The sequence below is a fragment of the Pituophis catenifer genome, unplaced genomic scaffold, assembly GCF_029215685.1.
Source record: "Pituophis catenifer annectens isolate HBS135680 unplaced genomic scaffold, rPitCat1.0.hap2 SCAF_2, whole genome shotgun sequence".
Taxonomy (NCBI): Eukaryota; Metazoa; Chordata; class Lepidosauria; order Squamata; family Colubridae; genus Pituophis; species Pituophis catenifer.
Window position 1 is genome coordinate 176,464,824 of NW_027256882.1, and position 24,370 is coordinate 176,489,193.

At 42.7% G+C, this 24,370-nt stretch overlaps 2 protein-coding genes across 3 annotated transcripts; both read right to left on the reverse strand.

The window, feature by feature from the left end:
- Positions 1–1,939: 1,939 nt before the first annotated feature.
- NUDT16 (nudix hydrolase 16) lies at positions 1,940–7,023 on the reverse strand. The gene is made up of 3 exons (XM_070935190.1): positions 6,883–7,023; positions 2,663–2,935; positions 1,940–2,156 (listed from the first exon to the last, which is right to left on the reverse strand). Exons 1-3 carry the CDS (start codon positions 7,021–7,023, stop codon positions 1,971–1,973), a joined length of 600 nt encoding a protein of 199 aa, XP_070791291.1. The 3' UTR covers positions 1,940–1,970.
- A 3,324-nt stretch (positions 7,024–10,347) lies between these two features.
- On the reverse strand, positions 10,348–24,122 carry NAA10 (N-alpha-acetyltransferase 10, NatA catalytic subunit). Of its 2 annotated transcripts, none has more exons than XM_070935191.1 (8): positions 24,021–24,122; positions 22,995–23,093; positions 21,899–21,957; positions 19,290–19,335; positions 18,623–18,738; positions 17,473–17,517; positions 12,388–12,472; positions 10,348–10,695 (listed from the first exon to the last, which is right to left on the reverse strand). In XM_070935191.1, the coding sequence occupies exons 1-8, from the start codon at positions 24,039–24,041 to the stop codon at positions 10,444–10,446; spliced, it is 723 nt and encodes a 240-aa protein (XP_070791292.1). In that variant the 5' UTR covers positions 24,042–24,122; the 3' UTR covers positions 10,348–10,443. The 2 variants fall into 2 exon arrangements, with proteins under 2 accessions (XP_070791292.1, XP_070791293.1); XM_070935192.1 differs by having other exon boundaries at positions 24,072–24,097.
- Between the last annotated feature and the right edge of the window lie 248 nt (positions 24,123–24,370).

Here is a 24,370-nt window from a genome sequence, read left to right on the forward strand (position 1 = left end):
ATTTACTCTTTCCACTCATCATAGCAGATAAAGGTGCTGGCCTCTGAACAGCAGAATATCTTTTCTCATATACTCCATCTTGGTCTGAAGATTTCTCTAAATACATACATAAATAACTGCATCACACTGTTCCCTGTTGAGGTTCAGTAATAATATGTAAAGCAAAGAAAAGAACTAAGAAATGGTAAGCAAAAGAAATTAAAAGCATGAGTTAAGAGGAGACACATATCTGACATTTGCTAACACCATTCGCTATTCCTCACCATATCTCTGCAAATTATCATTGCTTCAACCATCTTCATACTCTGCTTCATACAATGCCTTTTGTTCTTTTAAGATTTAGCCATTTTGAGTTGTATTTATTTTACTTCTATCCCATTTTTCAGTCTGGATTTTGGTGACATTAACAGCATTCTCTACTCTGTTTTTCCAACCACCTTGTGAAGTAGGTCAAGCTGGGAGAAAGTGGCTGGCTCTAAACCATCAGTGGCTGAAGGTGGACCAGAAATTGGTTATCTTTGCTCCTAATACAATACCATAACCACCACTCAAGCCCAGTTTTACCCCCAAGCATCTCATACTGTTCTGCGTGAAGTAGGATTTCTAATCTAAAGACTACTTCAAAAGCCAAGATACAGCTGTCCATGTTCCACTGATTAGATGGTACATGCAGGATATAAACATCATTTCCACTTCCCAGGTTCCTTTGCCACTCTGGTGTTTAATGGAACGCTGAAGTCAGCAGAGTGACCAAATTGCCCTCCCCCACTTGTTCATGCCTATGCCTTGAAATCTGAACAGTATCACTGTTTCCAAACAATAAATTGCATTCCTAATCTGAATACAGATAGTCCTCAATTTTCATTTAGTAACCATTCAAAGTCACAATAGCACTGAAAAAAGTGACTTACGAAAGTTTTTCCATGTATGATCATTGCAGCATCCCTGTAGTCACATGATCAAAATTAGGACATTTAGCTGGCATGTAAAATGACAGTTGCAGTGTCCCAAGGTCATGTGATCACCTTTTGCGACCTTTTGACAGGCAAAGCCAGATTTATTTAACAACCATGTTACTAACTTAACAACTGAAATGATTCGCTTAACCATAGAAAGAAAAGTTGCAAAATGGGGCAAAATTCACTTTTTTGCTTAGCAATGGAAATTTTGGGTTCAACCGTGGTCATAATTCAAGAACTACCTGTATAACAATATAAACAGTACAATAATTTGGATGACGGCATACTTCTACTTTTCCACATCTATGTCAATATATCTCAAGAATTGGAAACGAGAAGGGGAAGGAGACAGAAAACCTGTTTCCAGTGGTGACTTGCCATTTCCTTATGAGCTAATAAAAAATGTATGAGTCAAGAGTCACACACAAGTGTCACAACCATTCTTTAACCACTGATAAAAAATAAAGGAAATCTGACAATGAAATAATGAAGTAATCAACAGGTATTTGCAGTTGGCTTTTACAGAGAAGGTAAATGCAACTTCCATGAAGTTCAGAATGCTCTCAATAACAAAATACATTTAGAGTAAACGTTGGAAAACAGAAGATGAGGTAGGTCAGAGATATTTTTGCAAGGGTGTTTTTTGATTGGAAGAACTCTTATGCCTACAAGCAGGATGTAGGAAGACGGATCACAAACATGTTCCGTGAAGATAAGAACAATCAAAATGGCTTCAATCTTTCAATCCGTGTTACCTACCTCTAGGCAAGAGAGACACAATCAATGTGTTTTAAATACGCAACAACCTGATCATTGGAATCCACATTCAGACTCCCAACCCTTGCACCAAGCTATTCAGCAACACCAGCAACAATGCCTGGGTAGAAGACTGGAGTGAGGACCATATTTAAGTTTCTTCCTCTTGCACCTGTTCCTAAAGTCTGAAATTCTTTCAGGATTACATCCCAAAGGCTATCAGGGTGAACAGGCAGCAGCCAAAGTCAATGAGGCTCAATGTCTCTTTTGAGCGATCCTAACAGCCTTTTGAAGTTGTTCAGCTGGCATGAGTTGGAGAGTGTCCAAGGCATGAATGAGCTGCTCCCGGGCATTGCCAATAAAAGTATTGCTGAGGAACATTGGGAGGCCCCCAACACCATCACGCAGAATATAGAGGGGAACGCGGATGAGGCCCATCACCTAAACCATGTAGAGGGTAGAAAAATCAGATTAAAATAGACACTTAGGGAAACTTGTCCTCTTTCTGCTGTCACCACCACCACCTCACTCAAGACACCCAACTTCACAACGTGTGGGTTTACCACAAAGCTACAAAGCTGTCTAATACTGATGTTCAATTTACACTTCATTTGTTTTTGTTCTAAGTGTTTTAGCTGATACACCTACCAAAATATGTTCACAGGCACTTGAACAAGACTTGATAAAAAAAGGTCACAATGTTCAGAGTGGGCTTACAGAATATTATTCAGCTTCCTACTGTACTTATACACACACCCAATTAGTATCACCAGAATATTGTGCAAAAAAAACCTTTAAAAATGGGTGTGGATTATTATTAAAGTCAAGAAAAATAGGACAAATTGTCAACTTTGCCCAGAGAGCAATTGTCTGGGAGCAATTGTTTTTATACTGGCTCCCAACAACTCTCTTAATTTCCCGCTTCCCTTGCCTTGCCCCTTACGTACCTCAAGTCCATGGTCTTTTGCCTGAATAGCCCCTTCCTCTACCATTCGGAACTCTTCCAAGCTAAACTGCTTGGCATAGAAATGCATCACCACTCTCTGTGGCTGCTCAGAAGCATGGGAGCTCAAGTAGTCCTTCTCAGCCAGGTGGAGGGAGGCAGCCCCAGGGCCCAACTCTTCACACAGTTCTCGATTTAATCCTTCTTCCAAGGAAATATCCCGGGGATCCACAAATCCACCTGGAAATCCCAGCCGACCGTCAAACCTCATCTGCATCTGGAAGAGAAAAGAAGAGATTCAGACTGAGAGTGCTATGCAATCACCCTTGGTCTACAGATGTAGTCTACCCTTCTCACTGTATCCTTTCTTGTATTCTTATAAGATGAAATCTTCCTACCTCTGGGGGAGTTCAAAAACAGGGATCTTTAACTTTTTGATTTCTGGCACTTTTTCAATAAAAAAGAAATTCAATTTTATTTTTCTTGACCTCTAAAAAAATGTAACTGCTTTAAATACATTTTTCTGAGAAGTGGTTCATAGATTTCACCAGATTCTCAAAGGGATGCATGGCTAAGTTTATGAATGCCTGCCCTACTCTAAAGGGCCCATTTGTCACTGCCACCATTAAATACTTTCTTGATTTAGAAATACTTTGGTTTTTCCTCATCTGTTTTTGTTTCATTTCTGAGGAAGTGAGGCAAAATGTGGAGAAGATAGAGCAGTGCAATCAATTTATTAAAATTTAAAGAAGGAATTGATCTGACTTTCATTAAATAAATGGCTGTTTAAAGTTATAAGCAGACTTACACTATTACATAAATCTGTATGCTGCCAAACAGAATTTTTGCAAGACAGGTGGATTATAAGTCGCCTTCTCTTTCTCCTCCTCCTAATTGTGACTCTTGACAAATGAACATTTTTCAAGACTGGAACTTGCAGGACCATTCTTCTGTCCCCATCTTTCAAAACCCCTTTGTTGTGGCCCGCCAGCGGCCTGAGCGGATCGTGGCTGATCCCGACGACGAGGAGGCTGGTGTGGTGTTGCACCGGCAGCCCGCGCAGCCGGCGCTCACATCGGACAGCGAGGAGGCTGAAGAGGATGTGGTGCCAGAGGCAGAGACTCAGCCAGGGCCTTCAGAACCTCCAGAGGCTACTTCAAGTGGAGAGAGCGAAGTGGAGGAGCCTCTCCTCAATGCTCGAGCACGCAGGGCTGCCAAAAGGCAGGAGTGGCTACTCAGGAGGAGGAGGTCTCCTCAAGAGTAAGGTTTGAGGATAATTGGCCACTCCCTTAGCCTATTTAAGTCACACGCAGTTAGTAAGTTTCTTGCTAGAAACAACTTGTAATTATCATCAGACCATTTTTTGGGGGAAAAGTCTTATTGTATCTTGCTTTCTGGGCTGGTTGCCAACCTTTGCCGGACTTTGGTTTATTCTTGCTACTTAATAAACTTGATAAGGACCGTTGGTGTGTGTCAATATCCTCGAGAGAATCCGGAGCTGGGGCAGAACACCCTTCCTTCAGTTTCCCCCTCCAAAAGATATGGAGCTAGAGGAAGCAGCCTGCATTGCCTTGCTTTGATTGGCAATTTCACCACTCAATCAATACAAAGCCTCCTTATTTGGGGGTGGGGAGGCCTCCAAATAAGCACTATTTATTTACTTCTTCTCTATCCAGGGACACCTTCTGCATCATTTTCCTGGGTTAAAACATGGAAGATTACATCCCCACTGCAGCCACGTTTTCAGGAGTTAGACGTGACCAAATTTAGCCAAATGCCTACATAAAAAATACAGTCCTTGGCATTAGATATAATTTAAAACTGCATATACATATATATTTACATACTGTATATGCACACACACATATACAGTTTCTGAAGCTGAATTAGCATATTTAACTCCAAAATATTTCTAAGGATTTTGGAACTATTGTACTGACTGTAAAAAGTGATAAACGAGGTGTCTTCCCATAATAGTACATACACTTATTGTGCGCCCTTTACAAAAGATATTATGCAACAAATATGCCCAACAGGTCCAGAGACTCACTAACTCCATACTTCAAAAGTGTTATCCCTTTTTAAACTAAAATGTCTCAACCTAAAAAGGTGCTACCAGATTTCTGAGTTTTGACTACCATAGGCTGATATGGTTCTCCTCTTTCCATAACTCAAACTATTAAACTGCACTGCTCTTCTTGAACTAAAAATTGAGCATGAAATAGGCTATGCCAGAAATCTTACACTACAACACCACTTTTGCCAAGAACTTCCTTGGTTAGGAGTATGCAACTTTTTTCTCGCCAAGTAGATGTTTGACCACTGAAATGGACACTGGGGACTATACTCTAAGAACTGGGCAAAATTAAGATAAAACCAAACTGAGCTTAATTTTAATGAAAAGTAACAAATAACAGAATTTATGATAACATACATTCCAAGGGCGGGTTTCAAAACCCGTTGCTACTGGTTTGCTTGTGGGCGTGGGCACACTTACGCACATACGCAATGGTTCTGTGCATGCGCAGAAGTGTCCAGCAGGTGGGCGGAGCCTCCTGCTGCTGACAGGACTGGTTTGCCCGATCCGAGGCGAACTGATAGCAACCCACCACTGATACATTCCCTATATTTGACAATGTTCACTTTCAATCACATTGGAGTATAGCACACAATTTGGAAACCTCTGGGGTTCTACCCCTTTGCACATCTGCCTCATTTCAGCAACATAGAGGTATCCTCACTTTACCTTACTCTTGAGGTGATAATTACAGCCAAACAATGTCCATGAAACAATTGTTCTAAACTTTGGAAAAGGCAACATAAATGCTAATTAATATACCTGAAGAGAAAAGTTTTCGATCGGTGTGTGCTACCTGCTCTAACATATGCTGGTGAAACATGGACACTAACCTCACAATCGATAGAAAAGCTATGAGTGGCGCAAAGAGTCATGGAAAGATACATGCTCGGCATTACAAGATAAGATAGAAAGACCTGCACATGGATTAGAGAAGAAATGAAAGTATATGATATCATCAAAAGTCTAAAAGAATTGAAATAGAAATGGGCTGATCACATAGCAACAAGAACTAATGGCAGGTGGATCAAGGCAGCCATAGAATGGATCCCACTTGATAAAAAGCATCCAGACACCTAAAACAAGACGGATTGACAACATCAGCAAGTTTTGCAGGCCCAATTGGCAAAAGAAAGTTCAGGACCATATGGACTGGAAACGTGCAGAAGATGCAAAGATGCCTTCATCCTGCAATGGATTGACAATGGCTAAAATGATGATCATGATGATACCTGAATAGATCAGGCAGGGCTGGACATGGTAAGATATAGGCTCAGTTTGTAAAACTGTCATACCACTTAGCTTCTTCTCAGTACAGGTAGTCGATTTACAACAGTTCATTTAGTGACCATTCAAAATTACAATGGCACTGAAAAAAATTACTCATGACTGTTTTTCACACTTACGACCACTGCAGCATCCCCATTATCACATGATCAAAATTCTTGTGACAATGGGTTCATGTGACGCTTGACAACTGGTTCATATTTATGACCATTGCAGTGTTCCAGGGTCATGTGATCCCCTTTTGCAACCTTCTGGCAAGCAAAATCAATGGGGAAACCAGATTCACTTAACAACCGTGTTACTAATTTAATACCTGGAGTGATTCACTTAACAACTGTGGCAAGAAAAGTCGTAAAATTGGGCAAAACTCAGTTAACAAATGACTGACTTAGCAACAAAAATTTTGGGTTCAGTTGTGGTCGTTAGTCGAGGACTACCTGTACTACAGTTACAAAAATCAAAACAACCACTAGATGGAAACAAACAAATGTAGAAAATCTCGACTGGTTGCTGCCATCTCCTAATCATTCGGATTCCTGCAGCCCAGATCTGTTAGCAACCCAACAGTCAATGCAAGGTGTATGACACACACTAGTAAAAAATGTCCATCCCATTCCAGATTTTCTATATTTTCTCACCACTTATTCAGATCAAATAGCCGTCTTCTGAGCATTCACATACCTGGAACAGATTGTATCGCTAGTTTACCAAGTACTGGTAACAAATACTGGAACAAGTAATCCATCAGAAGCAAGTAAGCAATTCCTAACGTTTTAAACCTAATATGCTCTCCCCCTTTTCTTTCCCTACTCAGGAGGTCCCCACCCCCACCCCCAACGTTGGCTAAAATCAATCCTCACCAACACTGCGAAACGCAACGGGATCTTGCCAAAAAGCCGGCCGGGGTTGGGCGCGTATAAAAGGGCATGACAAGCGTGCTTCCAGTCGGGTGGCCCGAGGCTCTGCGCTTCAGCCTTAGTCAGAGGCCGAAGTTCACTCATCTCTCCCGGCTGTAGCGCCCTGGGCCGTAAACCTTGAAGTGGCAGCCTTGTTTTAAGATCCACCTCCACCGGCGCCAGAGAGGGGTGGAAAAAAAGATCCCTAGCAAACCTGCTGCCGATAGACCTTAAGAGCGAATTCCCCCTGCAGCCAATCAGATATTGAGAAGGAAGAACCCGTGGAACGCTGAGCTACCGTTCGGTAGCCTTTCCGGCCGTTTTACATTATTGGTCAAAAGAGGGCGCGTCAAGCCAACCTTTGATGTGGCCACACTGGGAGGAGAATCTCGCTGTTTTAATTTTTCCCTCTCTCGGTTATTTCTGATCCACCATTTTGCCTCGAAGGTGCAAAACCGAAGCGCACCCTGCATATCTGAGGCAGAGGCGTAACTAAGCAACGTTGGATTGTTTATGGGTTATGTTGTTGCTTAACATCAGAAGGGACTTTTCTTTTATCAATTCTGAAGAATCCCTATGCATAGCAAGGGTGCTCCATGCAAGATCCGGGACTCTTCTGTGCTCCTGAGTTTTCACTGTTAGGAATATAGAATAAATAGATCTCTTGAACTGGAATTTAGGCAGCGATTATTACTAGATTTCCAGGTGTGGAGTGCTCCAAAGCAAAGTACATGCAGATGAAATCACACTAGTTTCATCTGCAAACATCCATCTTATTTATTTATTTATTTATTTATTTATTTATTTATTTATTTATTTATTTATTGGTTCAATTCATATGCCGCCCTTTTCCGGAGACTCAGGGTGGCTTACAATGCGTTAAGCAACAGCCTTTTTAAGAAAACCTGGAATTATTTATAAAATAGTTGAATAGCAAATGTACCCTTACATTTCATGTGGAGATGTATCACTGAAAATAATATTTGCAAATTAGCATTTTTAAATGATAATCAGGACAAGATTCTGTGGGAAGAGTTGGAATACAGTTGAATAAGTACCACTGAATTCCGTAGGTAACTGAAAAACTTCCATGTATAAAGGATTTCAACATATCAAAAAGAATTTGTTCAAATCTCCAGAAAAGATTATACCAGCTATCAATCAATTTTTCTTCACAGGCCATCTTTGTTCCCCTACAAGTAGCTTAAGCCTTAAAACAGCGTACAGTACCTAGCTTTCCACCCTTTTTTCCATTTCATAGAATTGAGGACATCCAATAGGCAGAATCTGTTTCATACCTTTCCTGAAGCCTCTGGGCTTCCATGAGCTATACATTATTTGGAGTTGTGAGAAGGTACAAATGTTTTATGTGCTGCCTTACCTCTATCTATTGCAACGATTGAATTGAGTTTTGAATGGATTCAATTTCAGCTACTTTCTCCTCCATTTTACTCATGACATCACTGCTTTTCCAAATTACTGTTTAACATTGTTCCTTTTTTCCAAATCTTTGTATCCTTTTTTCAAAGACAAGGCTAATCTCCAAGGTCCTTCTCAAGCATGTATTCCTATCCACAGATTTTGAATAGATATCTAGAAAACCTGTCTAGCCCCCTCTGCTTTGAAGGGGGGAGGGATTTTTTCGTTCTTTTTGGTGGTGGTGCCTTTGTCAGTCCTTACTCCTGGAGACTGCCTGGACAAATCCTAGAACAGGGGTCCCCAATCCCTGAACCATCTCTGGGCCTTCAGCTGTTCAGAACCAAACCCCAGTGGTGGGCGAGCGTGCACGTATACCCACTTATGTGAACAGCGGGCAAGTGTGTGCTCCATTTGCTCAAGTGGCGGGCAGGTATGGTTGCTGCTCATGCAAATGAAGCTGTGCACACACGCACAACCATTCCCTTCCCCCTCCTGCTGGTCCACAAGGCCAAAAAGGTTGGGAACTCTGCCCTACAGTTCACTTGCGAGATTTCAGAAGTGATTTGCCATTGCCTACTTCCTAGGGTAATGAGAGCGACTGGCTCAAGGTCACCCAGCTGGTTTGGTGTCAACAGGACTAGAACTCATGGTCTCCTGGTTTCTAGCCCAATGTTTGAGTAGTTTAATGATGTAATATTTATATTTTCTTTCTTCCCATTTTATATACTCCAAGGCTGTTGTAACAAAGGATTGAGCAGTTAAGAAATGATAATAGCAGAGTCATTACACTTATTTGGATTGGTAAAGGTGGGGACACTGGTATGTAGTGAGAATGCAACACAAGGTGTACCCTCATCATGTGCTGAATAGTATGTGACTGGCCCAACTCCATCTCCAGTTTGATAGCACTAAAGTTTGCTCTAGCTATTTTATTTAGAAAAAATGGCACATTTATATTTTCTGGTTCTAAGTTCTTTTCTTTTAAACTGAATGCATGTTTTGGTGACTGATGAATGGGGAAGTCACCTTGATTTCCTCTCCCAAAATTAATGCAAGCAGAACATTCCACGTGAGTACTTCCCTATTTTGTGTGTCCAATTATTCTTGGCCCGATTTAAACAAAAGTCCTCTTTTGTGTCAAGAAACACATTTAAGTTTACAAAGGTTCTATTTCATTTATTGCTTATAGAGATAGTCCTCGACTTACAACAGTTCATTTAGTGACCGTTCAGAGTTACAACAGCACTGAAAACAGTGACTTATGATCACTTTTCACACTTATGACCACTGCAGCATCGCCAAGATCATGTGATCAAAATGTAGATGTTTGGCAACTGGCTCATATTTATGATGGCTGCAGTATCGTAGGGTGATGTGATCCCCTTTTGCAATCTTCTGATAAGCAAAGTCAATGGGGAAGCCAGATTACTAATGTAACATTAGATGTTACTAATTTAATAACTGCAGGAATTCACTTAACAACTGTGGCAAGAAAGGTCATAAAATGGAGCAAAAGTCACTTAAAAATATTTCATTTAGCGACAAATTTGGGGTTCAATTGTGGTCGTAAATTGAGGATTACCTGGAGTAAGTTTTCAAGTGAACAAGTTTTAGAGATTTACCCTTTGACCCAGCTATACTACTTTTGAATTCCATCTGTGGGATGTATACAAAGCTGACCTCTCACTCACCCCACCCCCCTTACAGTAAGCACTGGCCCCTGCTGAAAGCTTTTCCACTGGTGAAAGGTGCAGACACTAAGACAGCAGAAGAATTTGCACAAGTTCTTTTTCACTCACTTCTGCAAGAATTTTTAAATTTATTACATTTGTTTGTCAGCCTCCCGCCATGAAGAGACTCTGGTGATAAATGGCAATAACTTCTATAAAAGGTGGCAACCCTTGATTAGAAAGCTCAATTAACTAGAAGGGGAGAGGGAATGAGCCAAGACACATATACACACCCACAGCTTTCAAGGCAACTTTTTCTCCACAAGCCACAACACAGACACCTGGTTCCAAAAATTTTATTTCCAATCCATCCGTAGCGGTCCAACTCCTAGTCAAGGACGACACAAGTCCAATCACTGGAAAGTCAAAGACCTTGCTAGGAGGCAGAGTCGGAGGCCTCTGAGCTGTCCTTGACATCTGTGCTCTCTGTAGCCTCACTGACCTCACTGACGTCCTTGCTGTCCCCACTGTCTTCAGCTCCAGGTCCGGTGCCCACAAGGGTCCCTGGGCATCTGTCATCCCGGCAACAGTCACCCACATGGTTAGTTTTGTGATCACTGCCCTTGTTCTCAATGGAGCCCAGCACAGAATGCTTTCCCCTCTCTTTGAATTCCACCTGCCTCCGCAGCTGTGAAGAAGAGATGCTTATTTTGAGTACAGTATTCTATCCAAGGATGGCATTAGAGAGGTATGATTATACAGTTCTTAGACACATGGAATTAGCAACAAAAAATACATCCACACTGTTAATCTCATGTTGCCTCCAAGGGTAATCCTGTTATGGTATACTACAGGATAAACAATGTCAAAATCTAAGCAACCATGGGGGCTGATTTCAATGTTATTTTTCCCTGTTCACAATTCTATAGCCAGACAGCCTTTTCACAGAAAGACATGGTAATAGGATTCTAAAGAATTTCATGACAAATGCACTGATGTGCTGGTCTGAAGTCAATCATTTGGCCTTAGACAAATTAAGAGAGACAAAAGAAAACAGGAGTTCCCCCCTCCCCCATTCTAACAGCATAGAATCAAAAACTAAGATGAAACTCTGTGTATTATTCTGCTTGTTTAATTACTGTAGACCACAAATGTTTATGCCACAAGTTTTGTTAGCCTTCAAGGTGCCACATGTCTCTTTGTTGTTTTAGGTTCAAAGTCAAGACTGACTCTGCCTGGTATTAAGAAAAGAAAAGCAAGCTTGGTCTTGGTTAGTACATGTTTAAGAAATCCCAAGGCTTTCTAAACTATACAGCAAAGTTGAAAAAAAATTACACTACAATGTAGTCCTCGACTTAGAGCTATTTGTTTAGTGATTGTTCAAAGTTAGAATGGCACTGAAAGAAGTGCCCTATGACTGTTTTCACACTTACGACCGCTGCAGCATCCCCATGGTCATGTGATCAAAATTCGGACACTTGACAACTGACTCATGACAGTTGCAGGGTCCTGGCGTGATGTGATCACCTTTTGCAACCTTCTGACAAGCAAAGTGAATAGGGAAGCCAAATTCACTTAATAAGTGTGTCGTGTGTTACTAACTTAACAACTGTAGTGATTCACTGAACAACTGTGGCAAGAAAAGTCATAAAATAGGGCAAAACCCAATTTAGCAACTGTCTTGTTTTAACAACATAAATTTTGGACTCAATTGTGGTCACAAGTCAAGAACTACCTGTACTATTATTAGCAAACAATCTGCATGATTTTTTCCCTTTAGTCAACAGGAATCAAAATCAATTCAAGAGTGTCTTTATCCATTTTGATAAACCAACAAGGCATTTCCAGAATATATTAAATATTGCCTCAGTTAAGTGAATCACTGCACGTGATAAATTAGTAACCCCGCTTGTTAAGTGAACCTGGCTTCCCCATTGACTTTGCTAATCAGAAGGTTGCAAAAGATGATCACATGACTGTGGGGCACAGCAATGGTAATAAACATAAACCAGGTGCCAAGCATCTGAATTTTGATCACTTCATCATGGGGATGCTGCAAAGGTCGTAACTGTGAAAAATGGTCGTAAGTCACTTTTTTCAGTGCTGTTGTAAATTTGAATGGTCACTAAACGAACTGTTGTAAGTTGAGGACTACCTGTATTTGGGCTGTCATAAAGGCAAATGTAGTAAAGCATTTGTTTTGATTTTTTAATAAAGCTTTTGTTCCTGCCAGAAGGCAGGCTGGCTACCCATCTGTTTCTGCACAGGTGGTGACTCTGAACTGTGTGGTAAGGCACTGTAGCTGGCAACAGCAGTTTCAGACTTAAGATAACAAGGCCATGTTCTTCGGCATGTGTCCACCAACAGAATCTTTGCTCACCTCATCTGCCATCAGTGTTAAATCACGCTTCATAGCATATGCATCCTCCCCATCAGCATAGTATTTAGGCTCCACTTCACTGATCCTGTGGGAAACAACAAGCATATTTCCTCTTTTATTTTATTTATTTTATTTTTTTTATTGAATTTTTATACCTCCCTTCTCCTGCTGGACTCAGGGCGGTGAACAGCCAAGAATAAAAAACATCCGATACAAAATTTAAAATTATTAAAAGAATTAAACAAATATTGGCCCAGATATTAAAACATCCCAACTAAAATCCATTACAATTAAAATATCTAAAGGGGGGGGGGTTTACGCCAGCCCAGCTTGGTGAAATAGAAAAGTTTTGAGGGCACGGCGAAAAGCACGGGGATCTGGTATCCTACGTATATCCAGGGGCAGGTTGTTCCAGAGGGCAGGTGCTACCATAGAGAAGGCCCTCCCCCTGGGGGTCGTCAGCCGACATTGCCTGGCTGATGGCACCCTGAGGAGTCCCTCTCTGTGGAAGCGAACTGGCCGGTGGGAGGCTATCGGTGGCAGAAGGCGGTCCCGTAAGTACCCAGGCCCTGTGCCATGGAGCACTTTAAAGGTGGTAACCAACACCTTGAAGCGCACCCGGAAGACCACTGGGAGCCAATGCAGCTCGCGCAGGAGGGGTGTCACATGGGAGCGGCCCATCGCTCCCATAATCCCCCGCGTGGCCGCATTTTGCACCAGTTGGAGCCTCCGGGTGCTCCTCAAGGGGAGCCCCATGTAGAGAGCATTGCAGTAGTCCAGGCGGGAAGTGACGAGAGCCTGAGTGACTGTGCGTAAGGAGTCCCGATCCAGAAAAGGACGCAACTGGCGAATCAGGCGAACCTGATGAAAAGCCCCCCTGGCCACGGGCATCATATGCTCTTCTAAAAATAGCTGTACATCCAGGAGGATGCCCAAGTTACGAGCCCTCTCCGAGGGGGCCAGTAACTCTCCTCCAATAGCCAGCGATGGCACCAGCTGGCTATATCGGGACGCCGGAAGCCACAGCCACTCGGTCTTGGAAGGGTTGAGTCGAAGCCTGTTTCTCCCCATCCAGACCCGCACGGCCTCCAGGCACCGGGACATCACTTCAAGGGCATCGTTGGGATGGCCTGGGGTGGAGATGTACAGCTGAGTATCATCAGCGTACTGATGGAACTCCACCCCAAAACCACGGATGATCTCACCCAGCGGCTTCACATAAATGTTGAACAGAAGGGGTGAGAGGACCGACTCCTGCGGCACCCCACAAACAAGGCACCTCGGGGTCGACCTCTGCCCCCCTGCCAACACCGACTGCGACCAGTCAGAGAGATAGGAGAGAACCACCGTAGGACGGTGCCCCCCATCCCCAACCCCTCTAACCGGTGCAGCATGATACCATGGTCGATGGTATCAAAAGCCGCTGAGAGATCTAACAGAACTAGGATAGAGGAACAACCCCTATCCCGAGCCCTCCAGAGATCATCCACCAACACGACCAATGCCGTTTCCGTGCTGTGCCCAGGCCTGAAGCCGGACTGGAGCGGATCTAGATAGACAGCTTCATCCAGGTACTGAGGAAGCTATGGCACCACCACACTCTCAACAACCTTCGCCACAAAGCGAAGGTTGGAGACCGACGATAGTTAGCCAAAACAGCCGGATCCAGAGAGGGCTTCTTGAGGAGGGGCCTCACCACCACCTCTTTCAAGGCGGACGGCAAGACACCCTCACTCAAAAAGCGTTAATAATCCCCTGGAGCCAGCCTCGCGTAACCTCCCGGGAGGCCAGCACCAACCAGGAGGGACACGGGTCCAATAAACATGTGGTCGTGTTCAGCCGTGCCAGTATCCTGTCCACGTCCTCGGGAGCGACAGGATCGAACTCTTCCCAAATTACATTCTTAAGACTGGCCTCCATCATCCCGTCTGTACCTACCCAGTCAGAGACCAAGCCTTCCCGAATCTGAGTGATTTTATCGTGCAGATACTGGACAAAATCCTCAGCCCGACCCTGTAAGGGATCCTTCTGTGCTCCCAGATGGAGGAGAGAGCGGGTCACCCTAAACAGGGCAGCTGGGCGGTTATCTGCAGATGCGATAAGAGCGGAAAAATAGTTACATTTTGCCACTTTTATCACCACTAGGTAAGTCTTAATATGAGATCTTATCAGTGTTCAGTCAGATTCGGAACAGCTAGACCTCCAACTACTCTCCAGGTGTCTTCTCCAGCGCTTCATCTCCCTCAGCTCCTTGGAGAACCAAGGAGCCAGGTAGACTCGGCGATGGGTCAGAGGCCGCAAAGGCACAACTCGGTCCAAAGCGTCAGTGGCCGCCCTATCCCAGGCGGCCACCAATTCTTCCAGCCGAGCCGTGAGTCAGAGCTTCAGGGAATGGCCCAAGCTCCATCTGGAACCCATCAGGATCCATCAGGCGCCTGGGGCTGAACCATCTAGTCTGTTCCGCCTCCCTGCGGCGGGGTGTGGCGGTTAGAAAGTCAAGCTAAGAAGGGAATGATCTGACCATGACAAGGCTTCAGTCACTATCTCCCCTATCTCAAGATCATTCATCCAGAGACAAAGATCAAGTCCAGAGTGTGTCCTCCCGTGTGAGTGGGTCCATGAATTAATTGGGTCAGGTCCATGGCCATAATGGAAGCCATGAACTCCCGGGCCGCCTCAGACGCTTCGTCAGCAGATGGCAAGTTAAAGTCCCCCATGACCATAAGCCTGGGGGTCTCCACCGCCACCTCGGCAATCACGTTGAGCAGCTTGGGCAGGGCAGCCAACATGTGGCAGGGAGCCAGGTACGTAATCAGCAAGCCCATCTGCCTCCCATGTCCCCACTTCACAAGGAGGGACTCACATCCAGCTATCTGAGGTACAGGGGCCTCCCTTGGAGCAAGTCCTTCCTTTACCAGAACCACCCTCCCCTGGGACCTTGGTTGATGGAATGCATAGAAACCTGGTGGGCACATCTCGACGAGGGGAACCCCCCCTCCTGGCCCAACCAGGTCTCCGTAATACCTACCAGGTCCACACACCTCTCCTGAGCCAGATCACAAATGAGGGGGGCTTTATTTACCATGGACCTGGCATTGCACAACATCAACCGGAGGCCCAGGCCCTGGGGGTCCGAACCCGGGGAACAAGAAGAACATTGGGGGGCCAGAGCGCACAATCGCTCGCAAGTAGTGAGTGCGCCCTCCCCTAACACGATATGGCCCCCTGCTCCCACCATATCTGCCCCTCCCACCTATGGTGCCAATGGAAATGCCCTCCCCAGTATAGGAACTAGCCCCCCCGCCCCCCAAGACCCAGTCCCGACGCCTGTGGGTTGCCCCCCAAACGCACCCCGGTTGTGCACGTTACATCATCCCTCCCACCCCTTGAAAAGCCAATTAAAAACGAATACAAAGAACTTTTAAAACTTTTAAAATCCCCCACGCCCTCGTGCCACCTCTCGGGATCCCAGGACCCCTCCTTGAGGTATTTCTTGGCAAGGCCAGTAGGCCACTTCCAGGAATGGGGGGCATTCCTTAAAGCGCATAAGTCTGATCTTGAATACAGTCGTGGAGCCATGGCAGCCATGGAAGAGGCTGCGAAAATGGTAAACAGGAGATGTTAAAAGCAGGCTAGGAAGTGGCTGAGATTTTCCCAAGCATCGGGAACTTCCTCCCCCTCACAACACCTGGGTGGGGCATAGCTGATAACCGCCATCGTCCTCTCACCATGACGGCATCCCAAAGTTCATTTGGGAAATCTCTCCGGCGGTATTCTCGGCCACTGCAGAGCTCTCACCCCTGCATGGCCGGTTCGATGTCATAAAACCACAACTGCCCTCTCACGGCAGTGGAAAACACCGCCCAAAAGCCTGTTCCCTGGAGGAGGAAAAACCAGCGACCTCCTGGCCGTCTAAGTCCGAGTCCCAGTTCGCTGATCCTAGGCAGGGTCCCCAGATGAACCAATGGGGTATGGGGCTAACACCCCCGCTGGAGGTGTAAGGAAGCCTCTTGGGGTTGGTCTACCCCTAAAGGCCCTCATGCCCAAAAAGTGCCCAAAAGATGTAATAGGCACAACCGATGTAGCTCCAGCAGGTAATCTCAGCAGCGACCAGCAGAGGGCAGAGGCAGTCCCTTGATGGTCCATGGGTACAGCAAGTCTCAAATTCGCCGTCAGTGCCAGCAGAGCAAGACCAGAACCACCGAGCCACCTCCAACTCCCCCCGACTCCGCCACTCCGGAGTTTTATTTTTGAAAAAATAAAAGCAAGTCTTCACAATCTCCTCTCCTCTGCTCACAGCCGGAACAACAGAATACAGAAAAATACAAGCTGCAAAGCCCCAGGTTTATACCCATGTACTCAAATGCAATGTGATATTCTTACAAGCTCAGAATTCCTCCCAATAATAGAAAATTCTGGGCTACACTACAGGGTTGTTTTAAGTATTACTGAGAGAAAACATTTATATGCTTGGAATATTCAAAACGTAAATTATTAGTAATACTCTGAGAAGATTTACAGATGTTCAGAAGGCAAGTATTCAAGTATTTTCAGGCAGTGAGAAAAAACTGTCTGGCAGGTTTTAGGATGATGCTGATTTTAAAAGTTCCTCCTTGTTTGTGTAATGTTTTCTTACACAAGAACCTGTGTTTTAGAAACACAGACATCTTAATCCGTACAATTGTTGTTAATACAGTAGTACAAAACAAACAAAGCTGTGTGCTGAGATATATATACAGGAGCTCAATTGCTAGCATATTGCCCAAATAAAACCTTCAGCAAGGCAAGGCCTTTGCATGGGATCAACCATGTTAAAAACACAGAATATCTCTTATCTGAATATGTACTGGATTACAACTCCTGTAATCCCCATCCTATGTACTCCCACATACCCTCATTCATTCCTGGGAAAGCAACAAGGGACTCATAAGCCTGCAAAGTAATTAGTCTGACGGGCTCTTACCCCTTCAGAACCACTCAAGTATCTTTTGCAATCCAGTTAAAAGATCAAAAGCTCAATTTCCAACAATGTTCTAACATCGAACAACTCTTTACCATGCCCCCTCCCATCCTTGTGGTACTCACTGAAAATTGAGCGTGTTGGAATAGAGGTGTAATGCAGCTCGGTTACTGGAAAATGGAAGAGAGAAAATGCAAGTTATGTAAATCAAGAGAAATGACACAATTGGACTGATCTCAGTTTTTGGATTCAGACCATCATGAACCTGGAATCATCCACAAAAACTAAAGGCAAGGACATGCAAGACCCATAAAATGGGTCCTACACATTATTTCTTTTTACTGCTATTATTAAAATTGAAAATTGATGCTCTCAGATGAGACAATAGTGACAAATGCAGATGGTTTTAAAAGAGAAATAAATTTACACAGAATTGGTCCATTAATAGCTACTAGTCATGAAGCTTACTATTTCCTCAATCACAGGAAACATACTTTAAATGTAAGCTGCTTAGAAGCTAACTGGTGCCTTCCTATTCCTGCTATTAAGATTCCCAGCTTCACCTGCATATACAGTGTGTAACCCAAAATGCTGGACTGGATGGGTCCTGGCATAATCCAACAGAGTTTTACTTATGTAATAGAAGCAAAATTTTCCACATGTCTATCCACCAATTCCCAACTCTTTTTCCTCTTTTATGGCCACACCTAAGGAGAACAGAGCTCTTTCAATGCATATCAACCTTTTGATGGCCATTACATTTATATCCAACTTAAGTATCAAGAGCCACAAATGGAAATTCATTGTGAAGCCAATGCGGTCAGAGCATGCCAAGAACAAGGATTGAATCCTTGTTGAATTGAAAGAATTCAAATTCTCACTGAAAATAGAAACGGCACTGAGTTGAAAACAACATAGTGGTAAAAGACAGATGGTCCCCTGAAGACCATGGATGAGAGAGTGCAGACAATGTTACTTACAAAGTTATGCACATCGGTTGGTTCAGACATGTCTCTCCACAAATACTGAATTTGTGTAGATAGCCTTTTCTCACATTATCCAATTTGACAATGTGCAAATGAACAGAATATGTGGATTTTGTGTGAATCATTCATTCTAAAATCTTCAGATGTTGGGAGAGGTGACGAAAAATGGAAGGCCTACCTTTCTGAACATAACCAAGCTTACAATTATATGGTAACAATGGTAAGTTTAGGCTTGCCTTTTTAAAGAAGAATACTGTAAATAAATCTGACATGGGACGGGAAAACTCACCTTTTGCGAACATGCAGTGAGACATACTTAGCATTGAAGTTCTCAATCATGGCTCGGGAAGCCTGGTCCATCAGCTTTTGAGCCAGCCCTAAGCGACGATGGGACCGTTTGACTGCCTACCAAAGAGGGACAGCAATGAAGATTATTGCTTATTTAATCAAAAGAGAGAGAGAATAGGTGATTTTATATACTAATCTAACTCAGTATAATATACTGCTATTACTCATGTCTAAGCTTATCCTTACTTGGGGGAGGTATTTGCCAGCATCATACCCATGTAAAACATGGCTGCAGATTATAGTGATCTGACTCCAAACATCTTAACAAAGGTATAAATGGCTTCCCCTATTCTCCATTATCTACCAAATAGGTCCAAATGGGTACTAACTTGATTGTCAGCAATTAAACAACTTTCTGTGCAATGGTAATCTCAGAATCGCAGAGAAAAAACAGCCTCAGTCATTACTCAACAATGAGTCAAGCCTCAAGTACCAGCTCTCAGGACTATCTCTGCAACTTTTCATAATTTCTTTTGAAGGATTCCACCTCCCAATTCGAGTTTGATTCTAACAGAGGACAATGCAGTGCTTTCTATTTAATTCATATAACTGACCTGTCTCAGGGTTAAAGTGGGGGAGGGGAGAAAGAGAAGGCAAAGAAATAGTACCAGAGATGTGATGTGTCCATGGGGGACATCGTCAGGGTCTTCCTCCCTAGAAATAGTAAAAATTAGCTCAGTTTCAACCACACGCAAATCCTGGACATAACTATGTGTATGTTTGTGTGCGTTTTTAAAAAACATGTATTTCCCAATCTGGTAGTCTTTTTATTTGTGAGACAGTAACTCCCCTCATTGTGATGGAAAGTGTAGCCCTACACAACTGAAGAACTCCAATTTGGCAAGACTGCTTTAGACTATATTAAACCAAAAATCAAATAACCCCCTATATGGCTGAGAGCCCGGCCCCCTCAGAACGTAAAAGCAGCAATATCAAAGACTCATTTATTTCAGCATTCTGTTTCCACTGTGGTCAAACTACCATCAATAGGAATCTCTCAAGCAGGCTATAAACCACCAGTACCCTTCCATTTGTGGACCCCAGCAACTGGTACTGAAATATATCCTGCCTCTGATGCTAGGGGTCTTATACAGCCAGTAAGCCTTGAAAATCTTACCCTCCATGAATCAAACCCCATGCCATATCTTGAAGGATCACAATTCATCGCCTGATATACCATCTTATTCTCTCTTTGTACTCATCTGAATCTTTCAGCTCAAAGCACACAGAGTGTAAGCCAAGAAAGAGTCAAACACATACATGCAGTTTATCAAAGCACTGGTTCAGATGAAGCCAACAGCAATTCCTAGATGCCTGATACAAGAACATCCAGGTAAAACAAAGCTGTGTCTAAATTAGAAGCTGGGAACTTACTCTGCACCTTTTTCTGCCTTAGGAGTTTCATATTACAAGAGCAATTATGAGATTTCAGCTATTTCATCTAAAAGGGAGCTCTTAGAATTTTTTTTAACAACTAAGAGCAGATTCTTTGATTCTTTCATCTCCCAAATTATACCAAAGTTATAATTTTAATTATATCCTATGACAATTTGCTTGTGAAATGAGGAAATAGTTCCCTGTAGCTTCTTCCAGTCCTTTGTCAATATATTATAATAATAGAAGATCCAGCATGTCAATCTAAATCTTTATGCTTAAAGTTATTTAGTATGTTCATTCTAAAATAACAACAACAAAAATCACTTGCTTCTGCCACTTGCAATGCCTAATAACTATAATACTAGAAATTGCTCTATTGGTCCCTGAAGTCCTAAATTAGCTCAGGCTGAGGAATGTTGTCTCCCAGCAGGATAACCAATGATGGGCAATGCCTTGAGCTGTAATTCTGAAAGTCCACCAATTCCTTATCCTTTAATTAGCTAATGGGAAGCAAGTTTACAATTAAATTAATGCATTTCTTATCATGAGAAATCAACATTTGACTGTTCTTTGCTTCTCCTCTGCCTCAGCTATCCCTTGCTTTATTTACTTCTTCCTATGTTATTTTCAGCACCAGTCACTTAGCGACCATTTGAAGCTACAACAGACCTCTCTAGGACGACTTATAACCTGGATTTGAAGTTTCAAAAGCCATAGGGCAACCTATAGTCATATGATTGCATTCTGGACACTTGGCAACTGGCCCACATCAATGGTTGCTTGCAGCATGTCACAATCACATGACCATGATTTGCAAATTTTTGCTGGAGTCCATATGTTTCCAGTTTCCAACAAAAAATACCCACTGTAAACAATGAAATCACCTAATGACCACATTGCAACTTAATGACCATCACAAAAAAAAGCCTGCAAAATCAGGTGTGGTCACATGATGACTCGTTTAACAACTGGCATAATTTACAGCCGCAATACTCATCTTAACTACAGTTTTAAGTCGAGGATTACCTGTAACTAAGCAAACAATAAGGTGGAAAGAGGAAATAGCGCCTACACATTTTTATAATTCCATATGTGAAAATGGAATACACTTAATCCACTGATTGTATTATTTAAAAAACAAAAACAATCCACAAAATGCAACAAAAAGCTACAAACTCAAATTCCCACAATCCTACACACTGATATTATCTAGCCTGGTAAAGAAACAGCTGCAGGGAAAAAAAAAACAAGCCCAAATAATACAAGAACCTAATACAAAGAAAGAAAAAATATTTTAAAATGTAAAATAAAAAAATATCCTCAAAAAAGGAGACAGTAAGGAAAAAAGAAACTTTCCCCTTTATTCCTAGCAAGTATACTCAACATTAATAACTTATCAGTGCCTCGAATACACTCAAATACATCTTCATTCCATACCTCACTCCATTTTCTATGAACTCTATAAATTCTTCTCTACATCTTCAGCTCTCCTTATTAATCAACAAAAATTTAGTAAAACTATAATGAGTGTCCTAGAAGACCTGGGGATTGTTAAAAAAAAAACAAATGTAACTGTTTTGTAATCCTCCTGTAATCTAACCTTGCAATCCTGCAATATTTCATTCATTCTTAAAATCCCTTCTATCTTCAAGCTCATGACTAATCATCAGTAAGAAGAAAATGAGGTTATGCAGCTTTAGAATTTAAATATACAAACACAAATATACACAACATATGATAAAATCATAGCTTGAAACCTTTCACTACTGCAGTATAAAAAATTGCTAACATGTTTATCTGTAGTACGCACTCATTAAAATCATCCAATGCACATACTCACATTTTAGCTAGCACATAGCCCACAATCTTGCCATTCTCATCTTCAGCAATGTAGGAGAGCTGGAGAGAGCAATGAGGAGATTAGACACACAAGGCCTTGGAAAAGAATCCAGAAACCAAAGGGAATCATCTAAATTACTGATTTTTCACAGAGAAGTCAAACTAGCCAGCTTAAAATTTGACTTTTTTGGACTACTAGTTAACCTGATATACTTGCTAAATAATCATAATATAAATATTTTATGCATATATATTATTACATTTGTAGTCTTTCATAAAATTATTTTTCATAAAATAAAATTTCATAAAATTCCTCCCTGTCAGCTGTTCCCATATCACTAAAGGTACAGCTAGCTAAATAAAAGAATAATTTCAAAGTTAAAATATGAAGTACCGGTACTTGTGTTAATGATTAAAGAACCAAGAGGAATTCTAAGGATTCAAAATAAAGTATTACTATCAATAAAATCTGCTACACAGCTTACTGAAAACAATCACCATCTGAAAGTTGGAACAGACATGGCAGATTGAGGCTGAGGGAGGACACATATATACTTGGAAAACCTGAAAAGCCTGGATCAGACTAGTTTTTTGAAGATGCATCACCTTGCTACAGGTAGTCCTCAACATTTCTGTTGCTAAGTGAATTTTGCCCCATTTTACAACATGTCTTGCCACAGTTCTTAAACGAATCACTGCAGTTAAGTTAGTAACACGGTTCAGTGAATCTAGTTTCCCCATTGACTTTCGCTTGTCAGAGGATCGCAAGTGATCACATGACCCCAAGATACTGCAACAATCATAAATTTGAGTGAGTTGCCAAGCATGGGAATTTTGATCACATGACTGTGGGGATGCTGCAATGGTCATTAAGTGTGAAAAATAATCATAAGTCCACTTTTTCAGTGCCATTGTAACTTTGGTCACTAAACAAACTACCTGGACTGTATCAGTTAGCAATGCCAAGTCAAAAAAGACAAGACAAAGGAAAATACGGTGTAGAAGAAACTTGTACCAGGCCCCTTTGAGAACAGGCTCAACCCTTAGCTTTCATATTCTTCACAAATTAGTAGGAATATAAATGTAAAAGGAATCACCTGTGGCCACGAGAGTCCATGATAAAAATAGTATTTCATCTGATAATTCTCTGGCAAGCAAAGGAGATTGCAATGTTGCATGTTCATCAGGTCCTCGGGCTGATAGTGAAAAAAGGAATAAAAATTGAGACAGAAAAAAAAAAGAGGTAGCAATTCATTCCCACAAGGGGAGCCTGCTCATGCGGAAATAAATGACTGGATTTTCTGCAATCAGAGGCACTGTAGCACAGTGTCAAAAAAAGTGGGCCATTCAGCAAGGTGTGCCTGGTCTCTTTCAGTCCTTGTTTTTCTAAGCACACCACAGTGCTAACTTTAGGAACAGAAACTTGCCCATTGATTAAAACCATCTTTTTGGATCAAACCGATTGCAACAACGGCTGTCACCAGCTATGAACTATTAACAGTAAAAAAAAAAAAAATTTTTTTTTTAAAGATATGTACATGCTATATACCAAACACTGCCTATTTTATCCAGCATTTTAATTTTGGTCAGGAGATATCCAGGTGCCAGATAACACATATAATAAATAAGTTGCAGGCAAGTCCTAAATCATGGAAGGATATACTGCTCCTCACAAGGAAGGTTCCACTCTGATCCTCACGGCTATCAACTCCTCCTGCGAGGCTGACCCTTTGGATCCAAGAGCAGCAGCTGTGCGCGCTATAAATTTTAGACTCCTTCCCCGAGACCAGGTTGTTGGCCACCACCAACGCAGAACCTGGGTAGGCCTACCTAGCAGAAGAACCAACTTTAAAATGTTCAATTAATATCCCACAACAATCTGGGACTGTCTGACTGAAGTCCCTTCAGCAAGAAATGCGCACCGACAATTAGGGGGAGGGGGGGAAAGAGCTCCCACTCTTTCATCCTAATTAACTAGGGAGGAGGAAGGATTGAACAATGGCCTTCTCTACGTAGCCTTTACCTCGAAGAAAAAGGCTGGCGCCTTTTCACCCCAGCGCAACTCCTGAACACCCCCTCCCACGCCTCCTCCCCTCCCCCTTCTGCCAGCCCCAGACTCGAACCCGCGCATTCCGGATATTCATAGTGACAGCAGCGACCCTTCCTCGGCTCACGCGCTAGCTACGATCATCAAGGTACGTTGCCCCGGGAAAAAGACGTGAGTAGGTGGGGGGGGAGAGAACGTGCTCATCTCCGCTACGCAGCCAATACCGGGGCAGAGACGGAAAGGCTACTAGCCAATCCCGACAAAAATTCTGATAATTGTACCACCCTCTTCTCCAATTAAGAAAACCCTGCCTAAGGTAGATTTCTTCAGTACCCAATCAGAGCTTGCTTAGAACTGGTCATACTGACCAATGAATACTCGGCTTACTCTTCTCTCCCCCCCCCCCGTCCGTGGAATCGTTTTTTA